The sequence below is a fragment of the Eurosta solidaginis genome, chromosome 3, assembly GCF_040869045.1.
Source record: "Eurosta solidaginis isolate ZX-2024a chromosome 3, ASM4086904v1, whole genome shotgun sequence".
Lineage (NCBI taxonomy): Eukaryota > Metazoa > Arthropoda > Insecta > Diptera > Tephritidae > Eurosta > Eurosta solidaginis.
The window spans coordinates 275806627-275821730 of record NC_090321.1 but is presented as its reverse complement, the minus strand read 5'-3'; the positions used below and the strand labels follow the sequence as shown (position 1 = coordinate 275821730).

General features: G+C 35.4%; 1 protein-coding gene and 1 pseudogene across 2 annotated transcripts; both read right to left on the bottom strand.

Moving 5' to 3' along the window:
- The window catches only part of LOC137246154 (putative inorganic phosphate cotransporter), a 15443-nt pseudogene extending 14505 nt beyond the window's left edge, over positions 1 to 938 (bottom strand).
- On the bottom strand, positions 901 to 15104 carry LOC137245623 (putative inorganic phosphate cotransporter). Of its 2 annotated transcripts, none has more exons than XM_067776584.1 (5): positions 15032 to 15104; positions 2942 to 3078; positions 1804 to 2883; positions 1141 to 1481; positions 901 to 1075 (listed from the first exon to the last, which is right to left on the bottom strand). In XM_067776584.1, exons 1-4 carry the CDS (start codon positions 15036 to 15038, stop codon positions 1311 to 1313), a joined length of 1395 nt encoding a protein of 464 aa, XP_067632685.1. In that variant the 5' UTR covers positions 15039 to 15104; the 3' UTR covers positions 901 to 1075; positions 1141 to 1310. The 2 variants fall into 2 exon arrangements, with proteins under 2 accessions (XP_067632685.1, XP_067632684.1); XM_067776583.1 differs by having other exon boundaries at positions 2942 to 3126; positions 15032 to 15071.

Genomic DNA, 15104 nt, shown 5'->3' with positions numbered 1-15104 from the left:
TTTTGAACGTGAACCAGCGAGCAAACATATTTTTGTTTTTGTTGCCAATTAACGTTTTTTCAAAAGTTTGCAAAAATGTGTTCTCTTTGCTGCTCACTAAACCTTTTACAATCAAATGTTTTACTCTTTTTGCAAGCTTTAGCAGAAGTTGACTTATTAAGCACTCTCTTCATTCGTGGCACATCTTGGACTATTTTGTTTTGTGTTTTGCGAAACCCTATGTACTCTTCTCCAAGCATTCTTTTCTTTTTGTTGATCTCTCTTTTCCAATTTTCTGTGTTCCGTTTTGTCTTTTATTTTTGTTTTCTTCCAAAATTTTTATTTCTGGAAGGTGTTCATTGCTGGGGGAAGTATGAATATCACAGTCACCTTTGATAGAATCGTTGCTGTGTTTTTTTGATTCCGCCGTATTGTTATCTGTGTCGCTCTTCGCTCTTGCCGTAGTTGGAAGAAACACATACAACATTTCTTTACATGTAACCAAATAGCAAAGAGGCTAGAATATAAGAGGATCCAGCGCAATTCAGCACCTCGCGGGTAAGGAATTCGCCGCATAGTGTATTTCTTATGGAAGTGGAGGAATTTTCTTACCACGCGGTGAATTCCTTACCCGCGACCTTCTGAATTGCGTTGGTTCCTCTTATGTATATTCTGGCCTCTTTGCAAATAGTTTTGGTTTTGGTTATACCTTTCTTAACAGGAGAATTGAACATACTGGGAAAATTGAAAAATTCTTCATCATTCTCATACAAGTCCAACTCTGAATAGGAAGTTCCAGGAGAACTTGGTGGAGTCGCCCAAGCATCTAAATTTATATTTTAAAGTACATACATGCAAACACTTTGATATTATATATGTATATAAAGCACATTATTTCTTTTTTTGTTACCTTTCAAAAACTTTTCCACAATTATATCAGATCCTTCATTTGAAGCCATTTCTGGTATGTATGTACATATATTATATTCACAAAAAGTTAAAATTTGAAGAAATTTTAAAAGCAGAGAACACAAAGAAATTAGCCCACTCCCTGTCCGTAGTATTGACACTTGGTTGATCAACTTGCTGAGGAGAACTAAATGATGGTTGGTTTTGAAAATAAAATTTGACTACACACTTTACATGCGGTTTTGCATTTACCGTTTTTTTATGGAATTTTCTGTTGGAAAACGAAATTTTTTATTTTTATAGATGAAACTCGATGCCTGGAATGCAGGGTTACCAAATCTCATTTTTGCCACTTTCGTCAGTTGAGAGGTTTTGCAGTTGGTAGATAGGTGGTATTGCATATGCATCAACGTTATATATTATTATTCATTAATTATAGCTTTAAAACTAATATGATCTCTCTGGTCTTTTTGGCTTTTGGGATAGTTCCAAGGTTGAATATTTGTCTTTCCAAATAGTATAAACAATAAATTTCCAAAGAAGAAACAACCACCAGCAATAAAGAATACAATGCGCCACTGTTGTACGTTAGTCTGCAATGAACGATATAACTTTTTATAAGGATTGTTGAACCAGGGGCCGTATCGTATTATACGATACGTGATCGAATGCCGTTTTTTAAATCATAATAGCTGCTAAATGGTGTGTCGGATGTGAACTATGCACAACGCGTACTAACTAGAGGCATAGCAATTTATTATTTTTTTAAATAATTGGATAGACAAATTTTTATCGCTTGAGTGAAAATAATTTTCGATCCGTGATCGTATGTTACGATTCGGCCTCAGTTTATACTCTATCACAATTAGTATTGAATGAATTTCTCACTCATAGTATTCATAAGTATGTACTCACAGCTTCAGTGACAATAAAGCCCACTGTTAGTGGTGCAAGGAAGCCCATAATGTTCGCTGAGCAATTACACAGACCCATCAATATGCCAGCAAAATTTGGTGCTAAATCTATATGATTCGTAAGAAAACCAAGACTGCCAGCGGTATTCGAACTAACAGCAATCACCAGCAATATCACAGCCAACAGACTTTGATCGGGACTCATATAACCGAGTAGAATGAGCGGTACGACAGGAACCCAAAAACCTATTGTGTTGAATAATTTACGACTAGTATCGATGCTGGTGTATCCACGTCTAATAAGAAAGTCTGCTAAAACACAAAATAAGAAAGTTAACACCAAACTGACAAGGTAAGGCGTGGCAGACATTAGTGCATTGCTTTTGATATCCTGTCCCAATACGTATTTCATGTATGAAGGTGTTTGTGTAACCAACAGCCAATAAGCCCAGGCGCTAGTACTTTGTGCAAACAGCAACACCCAAAAAGGGGCAGACGTTAAAATTTTTAGCCATGGTGTTTTCATGGACTCTTGGTCATGTTTGAAGTTAACAGCTGACGACAAAGCAATTTCAATATATGATTTTTCTTCATCTGATATCCAGTTATAGTCACTTGGCGTACTAGCTCCTAGAAATAACCATACTACAGACCAAATTATGCTGGCTAACCCACAGAAATAGAATATTCCCGGCCAACCGAACGATGATGATGCAATCCAACCACTAACCATCAGCACCACAACGCTACCGAAATTTAAACCTGCATAACAAAAGGTTCCAAGTGAGCCACGCTCTTCAAGTGGTATCCATTTAGATAGCAGTGTATGTATCGCTGAAAAAATGCTACCCTGCATTAGCCCCTGAGTAATGCGTAGTGCGCAAAATAGCTTCCAATCGCCAATGCGTACGCTGAGCGGTGTGAGTAACGCTAAGAAACCACTTAGCGACACACAACCCAGCATCATCACTTTGCCTCCAAATCTTTGTGCCAGCTGGCTACCTGGTATCTGTGTAATAAAGTAACCCCAAAAAAAGCTGCTTAACACATATGATTTCGTCTTTTCGGACCATTGGTATTCCTGCAGAAGAACCTATAGTTACAGTATATGTAGTTGAAATTTTGTTTTATTATAAAACCTCAAAATCTGGATTTGCTGAGTTTTTGTCCATCATTGCAACGATTGCTACGGAAAGATTTACACGTTGCATCATTGCTGTCGTTAGGCCAAGAAATATCAGTACACACTGTAGGTGGCGAGCGCCTAATTCCGAACCTGAATGCACAAAAAAATGCATATCTTCATTAAAACTACCTGGGTGATCTGGATAACATTCATATTAAAATTTTATTATTAGCTTATCAGTAAATAAAGACATTAATATAATGACAAGCAACTTATAATTGAGTTCATACTAAACGTATCTAAGTCCTTCAGGGGGCAATTTCGGGGGATCCGAAAAACTTGGGGTTTCCCGGAGGTCTTTTCGAAGCCCATCTTTGAAGCAAATTGCAAAGAAAAGTTACATATAGTTCAACCATATAAAATGCATAAAGTAATAGAAATGAGATAGCAATTTTTTAGGTACTTCCTTCATATAAATGGAAACGAAATATATCTCTTTAAACAAAGACATGATTTTGTTGAACTTTGATGTTCAAATTTTAACATAACCACTGTAAAAAATTTCATGAGGTAACTACAAAAATAAAAAACATAAACGCGCACATTATGGTACTATTTTTCGGGGTCATTCATACTAGTCAGTTTTTGAATATTTTATTGACTACAATTTTGTGGCGTTATTCATACTAGTAAGTATTTTATTTAAATTTTGTCTGTCCAAATCGATGAAATGTGTTAATGCTTTCTGCCGGCAATTTGCAACACATATTATTACGAATATTAGCAACATTAAGGGGTAATGTCATCTCTAAGCCGATGCTAAGTAGCGACTTGTATGCACATCAATAATTCAACCATTATGTCTACACATATGTACGTACACGCAGCGGAGAAGCAACGCACAAACACATGCAGATATCTTATCTGAGATGCTCCCAAAAGTATGCAATTATAATTGGGGAAGTGTCGCTCACAAATACACGCGCATATGAGAGCTACACACGTGCATCTGTAGTTATAATTATATACCAGTAACTAAGTAAATTCTGGAAGCGCCTAGAAGATACAACGAGGAAATCACCCAGTATAAAACCAGCAACAGTAGAGGCGCGACAATCAGTTTTTATTAAGCAAGCTATTGGTTGTGAAGTATCAGTGTTATAGCGAAGTACTTTAATAAAGGCCATTTTGCATTATTGAATATTGGAGTTATTTATTCAACAGTTTAGCGATACGAACGTTAGCAGAAGATTTAGAATAAGCGGAATTGCAGTAAATTCGTTACAATATGTACTTCAATTAACAAGGCTCGATTTCGTGCAAACCAACGGGCAAACACGCGCACATACCACCTCACCGTAACTTTTGTAGATTAAAAAGCCAGTAAAAAAGCCAAGCCTTTCAAATCGATAGGCCGAGACGGAATAGCTATGCCAATGCTGAACACCTTGCGCATAAGGGCATCAGCTACTTAACGCATGTTTTCTACTTGTCATTTAAGCCTTTGGCATTTCAGAATAATAAAGAATGGCAAGAATAATTCCAATACCAACGCCCGAAGTGGCATCTACCGATGTCATTCATTTAAAGACAGATGTTCTATTGCCCAGCTATCAGCACGGCTTTCATAAAATGCATGTCACTACAACCGCGTCAAACAGCATTAACATCCAGATATATTGCGGACTGAACCAGCCAAAACTCCATCATGGAACGGTGCTCGTGACACTTGACCTGTGAAAACCTTTTGACACAGTCTACCGCCATGCAAGCGGAATAAGGAAACATCTCCGTAAGCACTACGATGAGATGCGGCACCTTCTAGCTCAGCCGGTTGAACCAGATTCATATAGTTAGGTCCTAATCCGCACTAAGTCGGGAATTAGCATCACGAGGTCGCGCCCGGAGAACTCTGTTATCAATATACTCTTCCTTAAACTAATTATTATTTTTTTTTTTTTTTTGAGATTTGGGATAATGGCAGGGTTCTATGACCACAGCGCCAGGTACAAAATCAAAATGGTGTTTCTAGATTGTCGTTTCATTGCACACGTTCCTCCGATAATCACAATGGCTCCATTATTCAATGTTTAAATTCCGTTATTTCTCGTAACAATGTTAATTTTTTGGATTTTAAATGGCACCACTCCAGGAACAAAGTCCGTAATAATTTGGTTTTTTAATGGTACCACGCCAGGCACGAAATTAGGTTATATGTATTTCAAAACCATTTGTCACTTCATGTTGTGAAGACAAAAGCTATCTATAAGACAGGTCCAAGGATGCTCTGCCATTCCAACCTCCCACGTTCACAAACAGGGGAGCGTCAAGCCATCCCTCCAGCCTGTTTTTTGTTTACAGCCCAACCAAACCAAGCCTAAAAATATTTTTAGCTGAGCGGTGGATAGCTGACGCTTCCCAGTTGAAATCCAAAATCGAACTGTGGTTAAACTAATTAGTATGTCAATTGGTATAATATTGATGTATATAATAACTGGTACGCCATCTGGAATAAATTTTGCGAGAGGCTGACTAGTGTATTAATTGGTCTGACCCTGATGCATATACTGAGTAGTATGTCATCTGGTAAGATTCTGGTGCATATAATGACTAGTTTGTCAACAGGTATGATGCTGATGCAGAGATTGACAATTGATATTTCGTAGGATATCGCTGTATTAAAAATACCAGTTGCTAAAATGGAAAAAAGACGGAACTCTAACTAGTTGGGATTTTTGGTAAACTAGTTTTCTTCTGGTATACAATTAGTTGGTTTGACTGCAGGGTAGTTACTTAAAAATCTATCGCAAGATTTCAAATTCCAAATTCGAACCATTTTTTTTAATTTGCACGATCCCTGAACCACCTAGCAAACATTTTTTTCTGATATTGCACTGTTATGGTGCTTGGAAGTATGTTCTTAGTTTCAAGAATCTAATTCTACGATGTGTTATTCAAATAGCGGCCGAAAGATTCCACATGTTTTACATTGACTTTCTAAATATCTCGATAACTGTTCCATCTAGAAAACTCCTTTATCCTTAATATTACAAACTTATAGAGCCCAAATTTTGGTTGAAAGTTTCATGTCTCTGGGTTATCCGGAAGCAAATTTTCCAAGTTTGAGCGTTTTTTATAATATTCACGATCCCTGGACCACCTTGCAAAATTTTTATTGAAGCGCCATGTGAAATCTTTATAAGTGTGAAATTCTGGTCGATTGCAGATTTATCAGTTCTGAAGCGGCACTGATAAGATACAAATAAAGAATATTAGAAGGCTGATTCCGCGATAGTTGGCGCAGTTTGCAAAATTTCCTTACTTGTGAGCTGGGCAAAGAACACTTAGATTCCAATCGTCGGTCATGCACTCGTCCGACCAAATTTTTCTAAGAAGCTTATGCATGCGCCTTACCAACTCTTGTTGTACGTTAATCTGGCTATTGCTATTCTGACTTCGTCATAGTGGGTCGGGGGACATTAGTTCTATCATCACCGATCATGGGATCGATATCATCATCCCTGTGCGGTATATCGCCTTCTCCATTTAGTATTCTCTGAACATCGGTTGCAATGTGGCCATTTTCGTTCTTAAGAAGTTTGCCCAGGAGTTAAAACCTTCAGTCTGTCGCCGAATCTTTCGGTAAAATTTGCAGGCGTTTTACCTCGTGTCTATCTGCTCAAGCTTCTCGCACTCACTCCTTTCTGCCTCTGGTTTTTTCTTCCTTAAAAATGCGTCTCGCTTCCTTTTCCAACTCGCGGTAGCGATCACACAGTCATCTTGTCTTTTCTTTCTTTGAAATATGATCAAACGCTGCATGAAAGGGGTTGCAACGCGGAATTCTTCATTGTACTAGTTGTTTTTCCGTAGTCGCCGGTAATCAATTTTTTCCTCGGCAGCAGTACGAAGTTCTTTGCACATCTTTAATAAACTCGTAAAAAATAATAATATCTAAAGTATAAAGTTTTACACTAAGTAGTTTGCAACTATCGAAAGCAGTAGCCTACAATTTTGTGTTTCTGAAACATTAATCACAAAAACATTGTTTCAGTCAAGTGCAATAATTTCAATGATGATCAGGGAAAGCGCACAATTTGGCTGAACATGACCTACATGTTTTATGCCGACTCCCAACGGCAGCTGCAAGGAAGATGAATTTTCACTGAGAAGCTTTCCATGGCAGAAATACACTCGGAGTGTTTGCCAAACCACTTCCGAGGGCCGACAAACTTAAGAAATTTTTTTTAATTGTAAAAATTTATTTGTAATTTTTGGATGTTGCTTTGAACCCAGGACCTTCGATGCGGTGGGCATAATGACTACCTCCGAACTGGTGGAATGCAGAGCGGTACAGAAGGTAGCCACACTTGTACCAAGAGCAAAGAGCTAATAATATTTAAATTAATAAATAAAGGTATGAGACTTTTGAAAACCATGTTAGTCGGAACCTGAAATGAAAGAGTTAACTGAAAGCATTGCGACGGGACATACTTAGGACTAGTACCAGAGACAACCCGTTTTCGGCAATGTGTCACTTTCAGTGCATTTCGCATATACAGTAATTACCCACACTGTCTACGAAACCAAAGCAAACTTGCACTGAATGGTTCATAGACAGCCCGAAACGTAGAACTGTGAAGTATTTTTGTCGAGGCAAGCTATTATGACTAGCAATTTGAATTTTAATAGATTTTGTTTATTAAAATAAAGTTTTAGACTTTTTTTCCATAAATTATTTACTAATATTCACATAAAATAGCTTTTCTGGTCGTTTTCGACCATATAATTTAATCGGCTTGATGCATATCTTTAAACAGAAATAGAGGTCACCATTTCGTTGGCCCTGGTACGGTGTGTAATATATGCCCGTCTTTAAGTAATTATAACGTTTTGGTATGGAGCTCCTTAAATAAAAATATAAAAATTATGTAAAATCAAATGAAACTGACATATAATTATGGTGAAATTACTTGAAATTGAATTGAAAAATAGGTTTTTCCACAACACCAGGAAGGTCCCCGTTGGCGCACTACCGAAGTTAGTTTTGGGTGCTCAATTCCCCAGTAAGCCTATATCATCCATATACATATATCGCCAATTTACTTCAACAGTGTCATAATTCAAAAAACGCGAACTTTTAGTTAAAAACGAAGAAATTTAGCCTATTTCAAGTCACCCGTTAGGTATGCAATTGGCGCTTTACCGAGTTTAACTTTGTATAAATACATACATATGTAGTATGTACATAAGTGTTACACAAAACGAAAATTTCGAATAGAATAGAGGATACCTTCATAAAAAATAAAAATATAAAAAAATTATGTAATGAGAAAAAAGGCAGAGTTTACTAAAAAGATTTTTAATGAAAGAAAAAAAAAAAAATAAAGTACTTAAAGTGCGAAAAAATTAAGTGGACTTAAACTTTTTTCCGGGTTTTAATGTTATCATTGTGGAAATATGAAGATTCTAATGTTCGGATATTTAATGTTGGGATTCCCATTGAGATCTATTTACGTAATTAATTTGTATTAAATTTGTAAACACTCCATTTCATGAATATATATGACCACATCTACCATAAAATAATGTCTGTGAACGATATAATACTAAGATATAACAAAGCAGAATAAATTAGAAAGAAAAGAAAAACAAACAAAAACATAGAAATTATTCACGCAAACATATTTACTAAAATGAAATTAATTTCATAACTTTAAACGACATAAACAAATTAGGGTTATGGGATCTAAGCATCCGATTAACGGATATATAATCCAACAAAGTTAGCCTAATAATAAATATAGTGGGTAATATACTGCCTATGCAATACGGCCGCCATGATGCCAGTTGCCGTTTTCACCTAAAATCAAGGGATTTTTTTTTTTCGTTTAATATACAACGTGAAATTTTCCGATTCAGTCAAGTTGCATTTAAATAATAATAAACTAAGTTGAAATAAAAGAATATATAATAAAATAAAATAAGCAATAAAATAAATTAGCATAAAAGACAATATAAAAAAATTAATGCTATATTTTTTTTTGTTCAGTATAAGACGTGCTTTATCTAAAATGAGGATTAAGTCTGCAAATGCAAAAACATTTCGGGCAAATTTTTCATTAATTGTTATAAATAAATTTAGTTAGTTTCAACAATAGTTAACTCATTATTTGTGATTTCATGTTTGTTTGAAAACAACTAAAATAAAAAACAAAGAATCTGTTAAATAAAGACCTATGTATTTACGTGTAAGAGAAATTTGCCACAAAAATGTATTATATTTAAGATTTTTTGGTACGCTACAAATTATTTTGAAAAAACTTTTTAGGATTTGGTAGAGGATATTATAGGTAAGTGGTAGCAAAGGGAAACCATGTTTTAATCTTTCACCGTCTAACACGTACGCTTATGTAGGTTTTTTTCTTAGAGCACTTACATAATTGGTCCACAGATGGCGCGCTTTGTAAATATCGATGTTTGCAGAGATTGTTGGATTTACAAAAAATTTTTCTATTAATTATAAACAAATAGAGCAATATTTGTTAACAAAAATAGGCCTATGCACTGCTGCTGATCCATACGAATCGATTGATATAACTTTTATATGATTTTACGTACGCTAACTATGCGAAACAGCCTGCCAATTGATTGAAAATTTTGTTAGCGTATTAATATATAGGTTTTAAAAGGGAGTGGGTCATAGTTCTATAGGTGGACGCCATTTCGGGATATCGCCATAAAGGTGGACCAGGGGTGACTCTAGAATGATTTTGTACGATATGGGTATGAAATGAAAGGTGTTAATGAGTATTTTAAAAGGGAGTGAGCCTTAGTTCTATAGGTGGACGCCTTTTCGAGATATCGCCATAAAGGTAGACCAGGGGTGACTAGAATGCGTTTGCACGATTAGCGTATTAATATAAAGATTTTAAAACGTAGTGGGCCTTAGTTCTATAGGTGGACGCCTTTTGGAGATATCGCCATAAAGGTGGACCCGGGTTGCCTCTGGAATGTGTTTGTACGTTACGGGTATCAAACTAAAGGTATTAATGAGGGTTTTAAAAGGGAGTGGCCCTTAGTTTTATATGTGAAGGCGTTTTCGAGATATTGACCATAATCTGGACCAGGGTGACCCAGAACATAATCTGTTGGGTACCGCTAATTTATTTATATATGTAATACCACGAACAGTATTCCTGCCAAGTTTCTAAAAGCTTCTGATTTCGCCCTGCATAACTTTTTCATTTTCTTCTACTTAATATGGTAGTTGTCACACCCATTTTACAAAGTTTTTTCTTAAGTTATATTTTGCGTCAATAAACCAATCCAATTACCATGTTTCATCCCTTTTTTCATATTTGATATATAATTATGGAATTTTTTTAATAATTCGAAAATTTCGATATCGAAAAAGCGTGGTCATAGTCCGATTTCGGCCATTTTTTATACCAAGATAAAGTGAGTTCAGATAAGTACGTGAACTAAGTTTAGTAAAGATATATCAATTTTTTCTCAAGTTATCATGTTAACGGCCGAGCGGAAGGACAGCCGGTCGGCTGTGTATAAAAACTGGTCGTGGCTTCAACCGATTTTGCCCATTTTCACAGGAAACAGTTATCGTCATAGAGCCTATACCCCTACCAAATTTCACAAGGATTGGTAAATTTTTGTTCGACTTATGGCATTAAAAGTATTCTAGATTAAATTAAATGAAAAAGGGTGGATCCACACCCATTTTGAAAATTTCTTTTATTTTTGTATTTTGTTGCCCGATATCATTAATGGAGTTGACTGTTGCCATAATTTACTTATATACTGTAAAGATATAAAAATTTTTGTTAAAATTTTACTTAAAAAAATGTTTTTTAATAGTCAGCGTGTTCGTCATCCGATTTTGCTAATTTTTATTTAACACACAAATAGTAATAGGAGTAACGCTTTTGCCAAATTTCATCATGATATCTTCAACGACTGCCAAATTACAGCTTGCAAAACTTTTAAATTACCTTATTTTAAAAGTGGGCGGTGCCAAGCCCATTGTCCAAACGTTTACTAATTTTCTATTCTGCGTCATAAGGTCAACTCACCTACCAAGTTTCATCGCTTTATTCGTCTTTGGTAATCAATTATAGCACTTTTTCTGTTTTTCGAAATTTTCGATATCGAAAAAGTGGCCGTGGTTGCAGTCCCATTTCGTTCATTTTAAATAGCGATCTGAGATGAGCGCCCAGGAACCCACGTACCAAATTTCATCAAGATATCTCAAAATTTACTCAAGTGATCGTGTTTACGGACGGACGGACGGACATGGCTAAATGAATTTCTTTTTTCGCCCAGATAATTTTGATATATAGAAGTCTATATCTATCTCGATTATTTTATGCCCGAATTATGGCGAACAAAGTTAATATACTCTGTGAGCTCTGCTCAGCTGAGAATAAAAACACACTTTAGAATATGCTTAATATTTCAAATATCTTAAAGTTGCAAACCAAAATGGAGTAAATAGATTTTCTAAGGCAAGAAAGTAGTAAAAATTCAATATAGAGATAGAATGTCTCAATTGTGTTGTTAGTGTAAAAATGAGATAAACTGAAATAAGCAAGGAAACAAACACAAGCAGGATAGCCTAGTAGTTAAGGCTACTACAGTTTCACCGTGTGATTTGCGGTTCAAATCTCGATGAAACCTTTGATAACAATACGAAATTGCCTGATGATTATTACGTGGCGGTTTTCGAAATGGTACCATCGCAATATGCCAGTAAATGTTCCTTTCTTTTCAGTTTCTCTTAAACAAACATCATAATTGAATATACAGCTATTATAACCGGTGTTAAGCTCATGAATTCCTAAAATATAAAATAAATGTTAGTGCTTTTATTCTCTGAAAATTTGTAATACATAGAAATTTTACATTTTAACATTAAAACAACATTATAATAACATTTTACCGTAAGAATGATTTACAAGCTTAAACGCAGTATAAGTAAAACTTTCTATACAATTTCTCGAAAAGAATTATGTAGCAGAATAACATGAAGTCATTTAATAGCTCATAATGAAACATTGTTGTTGTGTACCAAATAAAACCGTTTAGTTAAAACAAGCGTAAAAATCGCAGTTCTAATTTCTCTGATTTCACTTTTTACGCTTCACTGCCTTTTTGCTCTGGACAGCATGGTTAACAAACCTTACAGAACAAGAAGTATTTTGCAAATAAGTAATTTTGTGAATAACACAGTTTTAATTTTTCATTAAATTCAATACGAATTTTAAATTTAGTGTTGGGGAAACCATTTTTCAATTTAGTGGTAGTGGAGTACTTATTGCACTGCAAATTTACTGCACTATGCCCAAGTATGACTGCAATACAATTTCTTATCAGTTTTCGTTCATATTTTATTTTAAAGTTTCTTTTTGCTGACCAATTAAAGTGTGGTTGTTTATTATTTGCAAACATTATACTGCCATACACAAGCTCAAGTCAGGGAGCAAGTAAAATACTTTGGAAACTTTTTCCGAAACAGTTAGGTATCGCGCCAATTTGTTGATATTTTAAGTAAACCATAATATTATCTGTTTTTTTTTTACATGTATATACATATGCACTGTTTATTGCATCACTTTATCTGCGCTTATGAAATTGTAGCGCCAAAAATGAGTACTGTCAAATTACAGTAGCATTATACTGAGTTGTAACTGAAATGTGTCTCACCATTTTATCTCTACACTATTCTCCACTTCTATCACCGAAAAGTGTGTGTGTCCACGATTCATCGCAACCGATTCAGTTATTGGTTGTACACTATGATCAACAGAGGTACGTGTCTTCGCCCGTTTTGTAGCGAGTTATTTATCCACTGCCGAGAGTCTTCAATAATTGCCGCTAGATGGGTCTTCTAATCACTAAGCGATGATTAGCGTTTTTTTAGCCGCAAAGGTAGATGTGTACAAATTTAAAAAACACGGCTATTTTACTATGATTATTATTAACAGAAACTTGTTTCCGAATTACATCGACGAAAATATCAACTCAGTCGAGGCTGGGACCGCAATCAACCAGCTATTTTAATTGGACGACGAGAGCAAGTGTCCAAACACAATCCAGGCCTATTTCTACTTCTTCTTTAAATCTTATGCATTTTAAATACATGAAGAATAATACAATTTATTAAATTTATCCCTTTATCTAATATTACATTACACTTAAAAGGCAATTTGATTGTCTTAATAAGTTTTTGTTCAAGCAATATATGATTAAACTTGAATCGAAATTGAAAACAAATCCGTCTAGTTTAATAAATTATAAATTCCAAGAGACAGACTAATGGCTTCCCCATGACCATGGAGTATGATGACGAAGTCTCCAGCAATACGCAAGATGCGTGTAACTTGTTTGCCAAATTATTTCAGAAGGTATATTCAAAGTTTACCTCTTCACCAATTCCGGTATTTCACTCTGGATACCAATCTCAAATTTCTTCTTTTGATATTACCGCAGATGATGTTCTTCTGTCGATCTCTAAGCTGCCAAGTAGCACAAAATCAGATATTGAGGGATTTTCTCCGTTCTTCTTTAAAATATGTTCGAACACCATTGCAGAGCCTCTGACGCTTCTCTTTCGAGAATGTCTGAGCAATGGAAGTTTTTTAGACTCATGGAAATTATGCTCCATAAATCCCGTATATATCTGGTAGCCGCAATGATATATGCAACTACAGACCGATTGTTAAGCAGAGTACTCTGGCAAAAGTATTCGATCATATATTGCATGGTAAACTATTCGATTACATCGGTAATGCTATAGTTGAGTGCCAGCATGGATCCTTTCCTGGAAGGTCCACCTCCACTAATTTAACTTTAGTCACCAATCAAATTGTCGGTGCTTTTGAGAGCCAAGAGCAACTTGATGTTATTTATACGGGCTTCTCTAAAGCGGTTGACAAGGTCGATCATTCTATACTGCTACACAAGCTGGCGATGTACGGTATCAATGGTAACTTGTTAAAATTCTTCTCAAGTTTTTTGGAAAACAGGATGCTATATGTGTCAATTGGAGCCGATAGGTCATCCTTACTTATCAATGCCTGGTCGGAATTCCTCAGGGTAGGTACCCATTACGGTCCTCTACTATTCCTAATTTTTATCAATGATCTGCCTCAGCAATTCAAGTTCGCTAAATTTCTAATGTTTGCAGAAAACGTCAAGCTTTTTCTAAGAGTCCGTGATACTTCCGACCACTAAAACTTACAATCCGATCTCAATTCTTTTGCCGAATGGTGCTCAAAAAATAACTTGCTCCTAAACACAAACAAATGTTGTGTTATTTCATATTCTAAAAAGACAACCGCAACATATTTTTTAATTATAGACTAAATGAAAGATCTCTGAATCGCTGTCATGAAATTAAAGATCTGGGTGTGATTTTTGACCCTAAACTTTCCTTTTCAAGTCACATTGATTTCATTGTCTCGAAGTCTTTTGCAATGGTTGGATTTATTACATGTCACACAAAAGATTTTAAGGACCCTATGACGTTGAAGGCACTTTATACCTCATTGGGAAGAAGTCGTCTGGAATACTGCTCAATAACATGGAATCCATTTTGTGAAGCTAACTCGCACAAAATTGAGAGAGTTCAACAAATTTTTACAAAAATTGCATTGCATTTGCTTCATTGGCCCGATGGTCTCCCATCGTACACTGGCAGGCGGAAATTGCTCGGCCTTCAGGCTTTATGTGACAGAAGAACTTGTTTCTCACTCACGTTTGCCTATAATGTTATAAACTCTAACATCAACTGTTCCGACGTATCCAGCTTATTCATTCCGTATGTTCCTCTACGTTATCTGTGGAATAATAGACTATTTATCGAAGCAACTCATAGAACGAACTATGCTATGAATGAGCCTATGTCCAAGAATATACATCTACCAAATCGATATAGCAGTGTTCTTAATTTTAATAATAGCTTATATAAGTTTAAGCTTGAACTCTTTCTATTTTTAACTAGTCTGTAAGCAAGCCTGTACTTTTTAGACTGAATGAATAATAAATAAATAAATAAATAAATTATTTAAATTCACTTAACAATTCTTACATATCATTGTCTGAAAATAACATAAAATGCCGGAAAAGGAATGAAATAGATGTTAATGTAGCAAAAGCTAAGC